The following is a 14,229-nucleotide window of genomic DNA, read 5'->3' on the forward strand; positions in this document are numbered from 1 at the left end:
CGTGGAATTATTTTTAGTCATAGGTTGGAACATCTTGAACCCTGTTGCTAAACTTGCCACAGCTGGTGTGCTGCACACCATTTTTAAAGAAGTGAGGTTGAATCTGTCACCAAAACTGCAGCAATTCCTTAGGATTATAAATTTTAATATAATCAGTCATTATGCAACCATAATGAGTCCATCTGGGCCTGAGGGAAACCATTAAATAAATATACCTGATTCTCTCCCTGGCCTCTTTCTCAAAAGGAATCGAATGTCAGGAGAATAGATACATTATTAAAAAGGGAAACATATTTCAATTGCTTAAAGACCTTATCATTTAAGAACATAAATTGTTATTCTGATTTCAACATTTATCCACTAGATATATCATTTGCTATCCAGGTCTGTTGTTATTCATGGCATATATCATTTCTGAGTCTCTTGACAGTTCTAAATATTTATGATAACTTATTTTTGTTCCCAGAAGCAGAAAGTTCACATCAAAGGATGAAAACATGTAAACTATGACTTAATCTAGGTCTAAATAAATGATAATTAATTGAATTTAAGGCACCATCCTTTTTAAGGTACCTCACTACTCATGGATGGCCAAGAAAGAAAAGCACCAACAAGTTGTGACACTCCATTGACTACGTGATGCATCTTAGTTTTAGAAATGTTAACATATTTTTTAAATGCATATTTTTACAATTGATTAAACAAGTCAGTAAAACACAGACTGTTTTAAAATCAAGCTCTGTCACATTAAATGTTTTCTTGGCATTAAATAAAACACTATGTAGTGATATAAACTACCACCAACCCTTATGGTGCCTTTGGGTAAATCACAGCATGGACCTTCCCTCACCTTACTGATCTATACTGGAGCAATGTTGTGATAAATATACAAACCTACAATATCTATACTGTGAATAGTGCCCCTTAGAAATGGTTCTGTAGAACCTGTACAATCATTTGTTAAGCCTCTAACAGGCACACTGCCAGAAACTATGTTAAAAACTTTGCATTAATTCTTTCATTTCATCATCACCATAACAACCCTAAAAAGTGGAAATTGTGTGATCTTTAAAGTGGATCCTGTTAGTGCCCACCAAAATCCCCTTTACCATCTGTGGCACCCAGCTCCCAGCTGTAGTAAACGTTGGCTACTAACAGCTCATAGCTTCCTGTGCTTTTGAAAATTGCCCTCATGGAAGGCACACTGATCATGAAGAGGGATTTCTTATCTGATAAATATCTTGCTACTCTGTTGATCATGGAGCATATCTCATTGTATCCATTTGAGCTATTTATTACACAACTATGTCTCTGACAATGCCCTGATACATTTGATGCTCTAGGCATCAAAAATTTATATAAAAGCAGGTGCAGTGCCATTTGCAAACATATTAGCAAACCACAGGGATAGCCGAAGATTGTGCGGGAGATCTTTTATAAAAAAAAAAAGAGAGAAAGAAAGGAAATTGCCCTCAGCCAAAAGGAAGCCCCCTCTCCAGGAGTTTATGCCCCCCACAACTGACATTCCCAAATAGGCAAAAAGCTGGCTTTCTTGCCTCAAGGTGAGACTAACTCTGTAGTACAGTTCACGCTCCAGAGCTCCCCGTGGGATCAGGCAGAAGCCGGACTCCAGCCGAGACCACATCCTTGTTTAGCTACATCTTCTTCTGTATCTGCTGCCCTCACTCCCCTCCTACTGAGAGCCCCCCTTGGTAAATCACATGTACCTGAATCCCTCTCTTGAGCTCTGTTTCTAGGGAACCCAAACTTTTTTTTAAATTATGAGTAAAGAAATTGGGTCTTTGAGAAATTTGGTAACATAGTCACAAAGTTAGCAAGCCATAAAGCCAGCCTGGAACACATGTTTGACTTCCAAGCTCTGCTCTCAAGGTCCAGTGGGCTGGGGTCAGAAAACTACTGCTCAACAGCAACTGCTCTGTCCTCTCAGCCCTTCCAGGCCTCTCAGCTCTCATACCCATTTGTTGCAGAAGTAGAAGCGCAGACAATTGAAGAGCTGAAGCAACAGAAGTCGTTTGTGAAACTTCAAAAGAAGCACTACAAAGAAATGAAAGACCTGGTTAAGAGACACCACAAGAAAACCACCGACCTTATCAAAGAACACACTACAAAATATAATGAAATCCAGAATGACTACTTGCGAAGGAGGGCAGCTTTGGAAAAGACAGCCAAAAAGGATAGTAAGAAAAAGTAAGTTGAAGGGGTATTTCTTGTTTGTTTTATAGTATAAAGGAGGAGAGTCATTTACATGGATTTTCAGTGTTGTTTTTTTTGAATGGACAAACTACAATTAATTTAAATGATTTTTTATTGATGAACATAAGTGTTGTTTTTGATTATTTGCTATTATAAGAAATGTATTAATAAATATGTATGTATAAATTTTTTCATATATTCCTATTTTCTTAAAATTTTAAAAGTGGGATCCCTAGATCAATTTAAAGACTTTTCTGTTTCAGTTTGTAACTATCAGCAAGATATGAAAGTGCAAACTGATGGAGAAAAAAGTGATGTCATTAGTATCTTAATTTGCATTTCCTTATTAAGTTGAATTTTTTGGCATATTTATTGTCAATTTATATTTATTCCTTTGAAAATTGTCATATCACAGTCTTTGCTTGATAGTTCTTTTTTCTTTTAATTGAAGTTTAGTTGATGGATTTTCAGTGTTTTGCACCACGTTTTGGATCCACACCACTGTAAGAAGGAAAGCCACCCAACTCCTTCCACTCTCTACAGCTTTTGTGTCCTCTCAGCTCACTTTTGCTTGTAGACTGAATTTCTTTATTTGACCAAATTCTGAGACTAGATATGCAGGAAGTCCTACCATTGAGTTCTAGCCTGTAGGCCCAGGACCAACTGGCTGACTTGCCATATTGCAGCTGCCAACCTGGGGGTTCTGACATTTTACTGTGGACTAGAACCAAGCTGAAGAGGCAACTTGTCTTATTGAAAGGAGAACCTCTACTGCCCTTTGCTGTTCTATCTGAAACCCACAAAGCCCTGTACAGATAATCCTTGTTTGGGGCCTAAGAGTCCCCACAGCCCCATGTACTCAGACCTTGCTGGAGAGAAGCGTTTCTCACACATTCATTCAACCAATATTTATTGAGCACTTTCTGTGTGCCCTGGGGACACAGCAGTGAGTACGACCTACTCAGTTATCACCCCAAAGTGCCTAACGTGGTAACGTGGGGAAACTATGTGAGCATAGAAGCTAAGAGTCAGGCAGGCTGTACCACATCCTCCCATCCTTCCCTTCACTTCCTTATTCAATAATCCGATCAGGTTAGAGAGAAAGGTAAGAGGCATTTTTCAGATTCATATGAATCTGAAACATATGATTCTTGTGACATATGATTTAACATGTGCATAACTTAAAAGCACAATCAAAACCCAGTACCTGGGTTTTTAAAAGCAGCAAAAGCATCATTTTTTAGACCTGGAGCAGCCTTAGAAGCCATCTAGGTGAACTGTTATCACTTCAAGGAGGAATCTGAAAACTAAAGACTTAACATTTACCCACAGTTACAAAACAGTTCAGGCAAAGCTTGGCCTAAAACTTCTAAATTTTGATCTTAGTGATATGTATGTAGTCATTTGTTTATTCCTGTATTCATTTATTTATAAGTCATATCCTGAAAACTTCCAATAGAATGTTAAAGTAAATTCATAGACGATATGTAAGAAAATCCTATAAAAATAGGAAAAAAAATGTACACACATACATATGCACACAGACTGTCTACAAGTTACCAGATCTGCTGTCCAATACATGAGTCACTAACCACAAACAGTGACTCATTGGAATTGAAATGTGCTTCAACTATAAAATAACACACTAGAATTCAGACTTCACTAAAAAAAAAAAAAAAAAAGAATCTCACATTTTTATATTGATGTGTATTGATTTTAATTACATGTTGAAATGACAATATTTTTGATAATCAAGCTATGTAAAATATATTATTAAAATTAATTTCACTCATTTAATTTTACTTTTTAAGATGGCTACTAAAAATTTCAAACCACATATGTGGAAAAAAATCAAATATGTGACCCGTGTTGTATTTTGACTGGACAGAAGTAATCATTTAACGTAATTTCTGTCCTTGAACACTAAAACTAGCTCTTAGCTTCTGAGAAAAGGAAATACGGGTTAGATAATTCTCCTTGTCTGATTAAAGGAAACTTGCATTTCCAAGAGGGACAAACATTTTCCTGGTATTAAATTACAAAAGAATTCATCTCTTGGATCATACACAGGCAACATTAGGCAACAGGGGATAATATCTTTAACCCTGTTTTTAGAGAAGATGCAGAAACATTCGTCCCTTGGTTATTTTTCTTTACTTTCCCTCAAAAAACAAACAAACAAAAATCCCTAAGCATCTTCTGTCAAAAAAATACATCAGGAGAAACTTTTCTTCAAGAGGCAAAGACACTGAGGTCTGATTATGTCTGTCCATTTCCCATCCCCCCATGATACACATTAAAATCCTGAAAACTCCTCAGAGTAATAAATGGACATAATGTCCATTATATTCATTTTTTTTTGCCAGTGAGACTTTTTTCATCTCACTGATTTTCTTCTTGTTTTGAAAGTATAATTATTTTTCACAAAATATATTAATATGTAATGGGCTTATATTTTCTAATGAATTAATAAATAATTTTTAGATCTATTTTTTATTGAGGTAACATTGGTTTATAACATTATATGTTTCATATGTACAACGTTATATTAGATCAGTTTCTTATTCAAATATCCGTAGTCTCAACTGAGTTTTCACATAATGTGAAGGGTAGATCATTCAAAGATGGTTTCTGTCACACACTGTGTTGTTCTCAGAGCACAGACTTTGCTGTTTTCTAGATGTCTGTCCTTGGGTAAGCTGCACTGCTGCTCCCCCATACTGTGTCCTTAGGAAAATTGTCTCACTGAAACTCAGTTTCCTCAAATGTAAACAGGAGATTGTCACACCTGCTAGCTGGGTTGTTGTGAAAGCCAGAAGTAAAGCAGAAAGTCCCTGGCACCTGCTGAGTGGTCAAGAAATGTTGCCCTGTTGCCTCTGCTATGGTGATTGTGGCTCACTGAAGCAACACTTTATGTCTGGCTACACCAACTTCCTGCTGCAGCAGATTATAAATGTATCTCGTGTTCATGCCAAGACGGAGGTCACCCCTCCAATGCTCCTCTCCTCTGATGTTGATAAATAGACTTGTACTCATGCCAGGATGGAGGGCCACCTCAGTGCTGCCATGTGATTTTGATGTTTAGAAACCTTTGAGGGAATTCTGCATCCCTTATTTGACAAAATAGGATCCTAACACTAGCTTCTACCAACTTCCTCTCCATGTGGCACCATTGTGTTGGCCTAATTCAAAGAGAAAGTAAGAGGAATTAGCACCAGCTGATTCAAGAAACCTCTTCTACTCGTTCCAATTGGCCACAAGTGAAAACATGGAGACAGAATCTGATGTGTTGGGTATCTTAGGTGGTTGTTTCTGCAGCGGTTTCCATATAAATGAAAAGAACAGACCTGCTCTTGGTACCCCGTTTCCAACACTGTCTCTCATTCTATTTGTCCTACAAGAAGTAAGAGCACAAAATTTGAAAGAATCACACCGTATGTTTTAACACTATAATGTTAGTGAGAATTGCTTTGTTTTATTTCAACATTAGTCCTAAACGTCAAAATAGCTATATAATTCTTTATGAATAACTCAAAGAAAGTCCTCCTGCACAGAGTGAGCACTCGATAAATATTTTAGAATGAATCCAATTCATCCTCCTTTCTCTTGGAACCAAAGTGCCATTTTGGGTGGAGATATCAATGAAGTTGGTTCAGCCCCCAAAGAAACTTATTTTAATAACAAATCTTGCTATTAAAAGACGTCAGGAAACAGAACATGTCAGCTGGGAGTGTTGCTGGCCTGTGACGTCTGCACATGCTCTCTGTTGTCAGTCTACATCACACAGATGCAAACTTCATCACCTTTTCAACTCCCCCTACAGAATCATCAATGCAGCAGAGTATACAGGAGAAATGTAGGTGGAAATTACATTATACATGCTACGTTAAAAAATAAAAGCCTTAAAAAGTCCTTATTAGACATTGTTTTTCCCAAGGGGGGATTGTCATTCTCTCCACCACCACTGCCAGGGCCCCCAGCCTCTTGGCTTTCCTTTTCTGCCACTACTTCTTTCTAGAGCAGCACATATTTCATCTACTTTCTGTGTTTGGAGACCTTCTGCTGCTAAGCTTGTCCTTGGGGTATCAGCTTCTGTCTCAAGTGGTTTATCGAAATATTTATTTCCAAACAGAGTCTCTAGGAGGGACTCTGGTGAGCAGCCCTCCCTCCACCTTGCTCTGACCTACATGTTTTGTGAGTCAAGCTCTGTGTCTCTGCAGATCGGAACCCAGCAGCCCTGACCATGGTTCGTCAACAATTGAGCAAGACCTTGCTGCCCTGGATGCCGAAATGACCCAAAAGTTAATAGACTTGAAGGACAAACAACAGCAGCAGCTGCTTAATCTTCGACAAGAACAGTATTACAGCGAAAAATACCAGAAGCGAGAACATATTAAACTGGTAAGCCTGAGAAATGTGATTTCTCTTTCTGTAGCTGGAACCCTCTTTTCTATAGAAAAATTTTGATGCCCTTGGATAACATAACAGGAGACAGCAGCAGTTCTGGCTGGCACTTTCATTTCGCTTCCTGACTGAATAATCTTATTTTGATGCCAGGTTGTAGAGGGAGATAAGAGGCATTTCTCAGATCCATGTTGTGACATGTGATTTAACACGTGCTTAACTTAAAAGCAGGATCAAACCCCAGTACTTCGGTTTTAAAAAGCAATAAAATCATCATTTCTTAGAAATGGAAATTGCATAGGCCAAATAGTATCCACCATACTGATATCTTACAAGCCCCACTATTCCAGAATCTTTACCAAGTTCCTCTCTGTTCTCCAGTGAAGCTATGTTTTATTATTTTTATTTTCACTAACTCATGTTTGGGCTATAGTAGTTTTTTGGGATTTTTGAAATCGCACAAGATAATTACACACTTATCTTTAAGAAAACTAAGAACGTGCTGCAAATAAATGTTCACTTTTTATGTAGTAGTGTAGCTTTGCAGTGATACAAAGAGAACTGTACTGTCCACTCTCCTACATTTAGAAAAGTCAGTATTTAAGTGGCCTGTATGGAATGTTGTCTACCCAATTCCTGAGGCTCCCTATGAAAGGAAATGTCATCATCTCCATGAATGATCAGTTTTGTCCTCCAAAATGTTTTCTCAGGAAATGTGACAATCCATTGTTTTTTTAATTGAAATATCATTGATTTACAATGTTGTGTTAATTTCTGCTGTACATAAAAGTGATTCAGTCATATATATATGTATATATATACATATATATATTCTTTTTAAAATTATTTTCAATTATGGTTTATCACAGGATATTGAATATAGTTCCCTGTGCTATACAGTAGGACCTCGTTGTTTAACCATTCTCTATATAATACTTTTCATCTGCTAGTCCCAAACTCCCAATCCGCCCCTTCCCCACCCGCCATTGTCAACCACAAGTCTGTTCTCTATGTCTGTGAGTTGGTTTTTGTTTCATACATAGGTTCCTTTGTGTCATATTTCATTTATTTATTTATTTATTTTAATTTTTATTTTTTTAAATATTTTAATTTATGTATTTACTTGGCTCTGCCGGGTCTTAGTTGTGGCATGTGAACTCTTAGTTGCAGCATGTGGGATCTAGTTCCCTGACCAGGGATCGAACCCAGGCCCCCTGCATTGGGAGTGCAAAGTCTTAGCCACTGGACCACCAGGGAAGTCCCTGTGTCATATATTAGATTCCACATATAAGTGATATCATATGTTATTTATCTTTCTCTTTCTGACTTACTTCACTTAGTATGATAATCTCTAGGTCCATCCATTTTGCTGTAAATGGTGTGATTGCATTCTTCTTATGGCTGAGTAATATTCCATTGTACATATGTACCACATCTTCTTTATACATTCATCTGTCAGTGGACATTTAAGTTGCTTCCATGTCTTGGCTATTGTGAATAGCCATTAGCCATCGGCTGTGAACATAGTGGTGCCTGTATTTTTTTGAATTATAGTTTTGTCCAGATATATGCCCAGGAGTGGGATTGCTGGATCATATGGCAAGTCTACTTTTACTTTTTTGAGGAACCTCCATATTGTTTCCCATAGTGGCTTCACCAACATACGTTACATTGTTGTTGATGGCTTGACACAGAGTAGGGACATGATAAATGTTTGGTGACAGATAAATTAAATGAATCAAGCAATAAAGTAGCCTTGAAAACAAGCTTGTGCCAAAAACAAGTGAGTAAGCTTAACAGAAATTAAAGTAGTGTACCCAGGGGAAATGGGTTCTCAAAGCTGTTTACATGACCTGTTCGTTTCATTGCTGAAGGCCTGTCCATGGAAGAGAATTCTGAGGCTGTTTCTGCTAATAGGTTGCAAACAGTGAATGGTTTAGTCATGACTATGTAATAGATGGATCAGGGTATTGCTGTCATTGTAGTACTGGTTCCCAATGACAGTATGCAAATGAGCAGGTCAAAATCACAAGAGGAGCTTATCAAAAATCAGATTCCACTTGGTCAGGTACTGTCGACTTGAGCATGCATCAGAATCACCTGGAGGACTGGTTAAAACACAGATTGTTGGGCCCTACACTGAATTTCCAACTCAACAGGCCTTGTGTAGGGCTGGCGATGCTGGTGCTTCTGGTCGCATGCCCACACTTTAAGACCCACTGCTCTATACCTAAATGTGAGGCTCAAGGACTTATTTTTAAAAGCTCCATATGCTTTTGATGGGCTGCCTTGTTTGTGAACTACCGAAGTAAGATCAAGCAGTGAAAGAACATGCGGGCAGAGGTCAGGTTTAGTGTAAACCGGGGATTGCCTTGACAGACCTGAGAAAATCCAAGTGAATTTTAATGGGAGATAATAGCTTTGGGAGCTACAACCACTGCCATCTTTCTTTCTCAGTACCCCATCCCTAGGACTCCAAAAAATAATAACAATAATAAAAATTAAAATAGCAGCTGTGTATTGAACACACCCAATGGGGTATGCTGTGCTAAACCATTTGCAGAAATTGTCTGATTTAATCCTCACAACACTGGCATTTGGTACTCTTTTTAGCCCATTTTGCAGATTAAAAACTTACAGAGAAATGTAGTGACTTTCCCAAGTTTCCACAACCAGAAAATGGAGTAGTTGGGATTTGAACTTGGTCCTCAGACTCTAGAGCCCCTACTTTATAACCATTGTTCAGATGCCTCCTAATTCAGATCTCACACCAATGTTCTCAGACGACCTCACATCTACTCACACAGAGCACAGAGCACACACAAGCCAATTCCTGCATTAGGATGGCTGAGATACCATGCCTCTCTTTTTAAAAAGCTTTATTTCACATTCCTTGCAATTCATATATTTAAAGTGTACAGTTCAATGGTTTTTAGCTTATGTATATTCATAAATATGTACAGCCATCACCAATTTTAGAACATTTTCATCACCTCAGAAAGAAATCCTGATTCATTCATTCATCTAGTCAACAAATACTTAATAGACAGCCACTCAGCAAATACTTTTAAATAGTAGAGGATAAAAATTACAATCCTAGCCTTTATGGAGCTTACATTCTAGATGTGGGCGTGAGACCATAAACACAATAAGTTGGTAAAATATGTCAGTTGGTAATAAGGGTTTAGGAAAAAAAAATCAATCCCAAGTGGAAAACTAGGGAGTGGGTGTGGGGGAAGGATGAGGAACGTGGTTTGAAATTTTACATGGAGTAGCCAGAGAGGTACTCACTGAGAAGCCAGCATCTGAGTGAGGAGGAGAAGGATGGGCCCATGCAAACATATGGGGCAAGATTTTCCCAGGGAGAAGGATTAGCAAACGCAAAGACTCTGGGCTGGGAATGGGCCTGTGTGTTGGAACAGTAGGGGTGACCGTGTTTAAGGAGGACTGTAGGGTCTTAGGTCAGAGAGATGGGACTTCTGGAGCTGGAGAAAGATCTCTCAGGTCTTGTAGGCCCCTTGTGGCCTCTGTGTTCCACTCAGAGCACAATGGGAGCCAGTGGAGGGTTCTGAGCAGAGGAGTGATGTGATCTGAAGTAACTTTCACAAGGATGGCTCTGGGGCTGAGCTAGGAGTACATAGTGAGGAATGGGGCCCCAGGAAAGTGCCATCCAGAAGCACAGTGCAGAGGAATAGCAGCCTGAGGGTTAGAAGTCCTGGGGTTCTCCCGCAGATTACTGAAGTTGACTAACAGGGTCAATGTTACTTCAAAGACGAGGCAATCCAGCCACAATCATCTGAAGCTTCCTCAGAGTGCCAACCTCTGGCAAGATCCATTCCCCAAGGAAAGAAACATGGCAATTCATAAGAGACATGGCAGAATAAGAGGGAAGACCAGTACTCACAGAACATTCCTGAAAAAAGAATTAAGAGTGTGAATTAACACAGAAGCCCAGACATCCCAGAAAGGCCTCCTGGGACGAAGGAGACTTGAGCTTCAGAAATTAGATTCAGAAATCACAGGCAACAGCTACACAATCTCAGAGTTCTGGGAGGCATACGTGAGGGTGAGCACCACATCAAATCCCACCAGATGGGGACATGAAAAGCTGCGCAACAGATTTTCCCCTGAAGGAGGAGGTTGGCGGGGAACTGGGGAAGACCAAGCTGAAGTTATAGGTGGGAAAAATCCCACCCGAAGGGCCACTGGAGCAGGAGAGCTGTTGGAACTGCCACTCGAGGTGACAATCTCAGAATATGTGCCTCTGCCTACTTTTCCCCTAGAAGGAATGAGTGTGTCCACGATGAAAGCTTGAAAGCGTTTTCAGAAAAACATACATATACATCCAAGCCAGCCTGGCCCGTTCAGGCCAAATATAAGCAACCTACTCAAAATGCTCCATCCTTAGCCACTGTGATTGTGGATTTGGGTTTAGATAAAGTGCCAGTGCCCTTGAACGTACCTGTATGGGCCTTTGTTAAGAAGGCTAAGACCCAAACACCTGGGATTTAGAACCACACAGAGTTTATTTTATGGCCATTTCAGGGCATCCACAACTTACACTACATGCCTTTAGCTAACATGTGGCAGAACTTTCTATAAATCCTATTTGTAATAACTACAAATTGTTCTGCCAGGAAGTCTTTTGGCTGAAAGGCACCTAGAAGTGTCAGTTCTATCTTTGGTTGTGGTTCTGAATTACCAACAAGCCTCTTAGGCTAAATTAGACAAGTGGAAGTGTAATTAAAAAGCAAGTCAGCCCCAGGTAAAATGGAGCATTTGGGTGATGCGGAGCATTAGGCAGAAGATATTTTATCTCCCACAATTGCTTTGGGAATTAAATGCAAATGTGAACCCACAGTTCAAGGATTGAGAAAGAAACCATGGCATCAATAAACTCCCTGCCAAATGTGCATTACAACTTAATATCTGTCAAACCCTGTGATAGCCACTGGAGGTAAAGATGAGGAAGGCGTGGTCAGCACATGCACAGGGAGCATGTACTACAGTCATTAATACCATGTGATAAATGAAACCATAGACAGCCATCAGCAAACTGCTATGGAGACACAGATGTGGGAACAATTTGCCTAACCATAGAAATTAATAAACGCCAAGAGAATATTTTTGAGATAACTTTTCATGTTATCATAGGAGGTGTTAAATGCACACCAAGCTTCATAGACTCTATAGCTCAAAGGACTCTAAGGACTTGTTCTACCTGTCTAAATAAGAACCATCTTCTTTAAAACTCTACATCCAAGCAACTCTGCAGCCCAGTTACTCAAAATGTGGTCCCCAAATCACCTGAGAGCCAGCCTGTTAGACACGCAGAGTCTCAGGTCCCACCCCAGACCTGCTAAATCACAATTTGCATTTTGATAGGAGTCCCAGGTGATGTGTTACACATTCACATTGAAGAATCAGGTTTTAGAGCCATTGATCCTTATCTCTGTTCAAAATGCATTTTAAAATAAGTGTACATTTCCTCTTGGTTGAAATAGGAAATGCATCATGCTCTCCACTCTTCATAGCTTGACCATCAAGCTGGATGGTTATCTCTTGGTGACAAAGGCACAGGTCCTATGGAAATCACTCCTGTGATTTCCTGCCTGTGTTCATTATAGAAGGAAACAGTTACTTTCAGTTAAGGGTGAGTGAAAATAAAGATGTAGGTTCCCCAACCCCACTGAAGTTCTTGCACCCCCTGAAATCTCCTCATAAATACCTTGGGGGTCTGTGGAGCCCAGTGAAGGATGTCTGTTCCAGGAAATAACTCTATGGTTGGGGAATCTGCTCTAACTTACCTGTTTTTCATCAACTGCCATAGGTTGACCCTGGGTTTTGTCATACCATTAGGGTAAGGTCTTAATTTTAAATGTGAGTTTGGTAAGTGATAGAAATTCTTAGGAGGTCCCTCTGAGGGTTCTCAATCACTCTCAGAATCAGCCCCAACATCACGTTCAAGGCTCAACATCCACCACCTAGGGAGAGGAGGTTTTGTGGTGACATCCATGGGGTCGCTTCTCAGTTGCTGCAGGGTTTGACCCACCATTTTGTCTTCTCTCTTCTTTCTCCTTTTCAGTGGCATCAAGAAAAGATGTCCTCATTCTGTCTCACAGCACCATACTCTTTATCCTCTGCAGAGACTTGTTTTGTTTTGCTTTACTTCCTACCTTTTCTCCTCTTTCTCGTATTTTGTCTCCCACATGTTCCAAGCCCATTCATTTCTCCTTTCCTTCACATAGACCTTAATGGTTGGGATTCTTCTTATACATACTCCTGTCTGTCCCACCAGCAATCATTCCTGGACCTCAAACCAACACTAGTACCTGTTGAGCTGAGTGCTCCCAATTCCCTGCCAATCCTAGGGAATGAAAGTTGTGTTTCACAGTGAAAGCTCTGGGTAGATACTGACCAGCTACTAATGGAATGGCCCATCAGATGTGAGTGGTGATGAGTGAGGGTCTGCAGTCAAAAGTCCTCATTTCTGGCCACTGCTCACCCAGAGTAGTTGTGTGACCACTCAGAATTTCTGTTTTCTCAACTTTCCAATGAAGATAAGAATAATCCTCACTTTATTGAACTTTAAGGAGGAATAATGAGATAATGTGCACAAATCATTGTTTTTAATGAAAGACCCCACCTCCGCTTTTTTTCTTACAATACATGAATTGGCTAGGAAATCTTAAGCTCAAATATACATGTGTATTTGTAGTTTTTGACATCCTGCTACAGCCTGAGGGTGCTCACCATCTTCCTTTTTGATGATTTCTATTAGCACCATTTGCTGCTGCAGCCTGAGATCCAGCCTTGAATTTTCTCACTTCTATGGTCGCTCAGCTGAAGTATATGTGCCAGGAGTAATTGCAGTGTCAGGAAGTAACTAACTCTATGGTAGTGTGATCTGTCTTCCTCCAATATTCTGACTTTAAGGCAGGATCATCTTTCTTGAGAAATAAATGATTTAGCTTTTCTGAAAACTTTACATTCTCTACCAAACAAGAAATGACAAATCAATATAAGACTTTAGTAATGAAATAAAGAATGAAACAATTTGTCAAAATGTGTTCTTATTTGTTAATTTTCCTAATCATCATTGGGTAACCCTAATAGAATTGATTTGTTCTAGAGATAGATAGATAGATATGGATATATAGATAGAAATGATATTTATCTTCATTTCTATTGATGTAATCATGATCAAAAATGAGCATATGTGAGCAGAAGACCTAAATAGACATTTCTCCAAAGAAGATATACAGATTGCCAACAAACACATGAAAGGATGCTCAACATCATTAATCATTAGAGAAATGCAAATCAAAACTACAATGTGATATCATCTCACACCAGTCAGAACGGCCATCATCAAAAAATCTACAAAAATAAATGCTGGAGAGGGTGTGGAGAAAGGGAACCCTCTTGCACTGTTGGTGGGAATGTAAATTGATACAGCCACTATAGAGAACAGTATGGAGATTCCTTAAAAAAATACAAATAGAACTACCATATGACCCAGCAATCCCACTACTGGGCATATACCCTGAGAAAACCACCATAATTCAGAAAGAGTCATGTACCACAATGCTCATCGCAGCTCTATTTACA

At 39.3% G+C, this 14,229-nt stretch overlaps 1 protein-coding gene across 1 annotated transcript in view; it reads left to right on the forward strand.

Annotated features, from left to right (window-relative positions):
* The window catches only part of PLCB1 (phospholipase C beta 1), a 699,731-nt gene that overhangs the window by 601,964 nt on the left and 83,538 nt on the right, over positions 1-14,229 (forward strand). Inside the window, 2 exon segments of the mRNA XM_032606422.1 lie at positions 1,989-2,208; positions 6,435-6,615. Of these exon segments, the coding sequence (XP_032462313.1) occupies positions 1,989-2,208; positions 6,435-6,615 (401 nt within the window).

This window comes from Phocoena sinus, chromosome 15, assembly GCF_008692025.1.
Source record: "Phocoena sinus isolate mPhoSin1 chromosome 15, mPhoSin1.pri, whole genome shotgun sequence".
NCBI lineage: Eukaryota > Metazoa > Chordata > Mammalia > Artiodactyla > Phocoenidae > Phocoena > Phocoena sinus.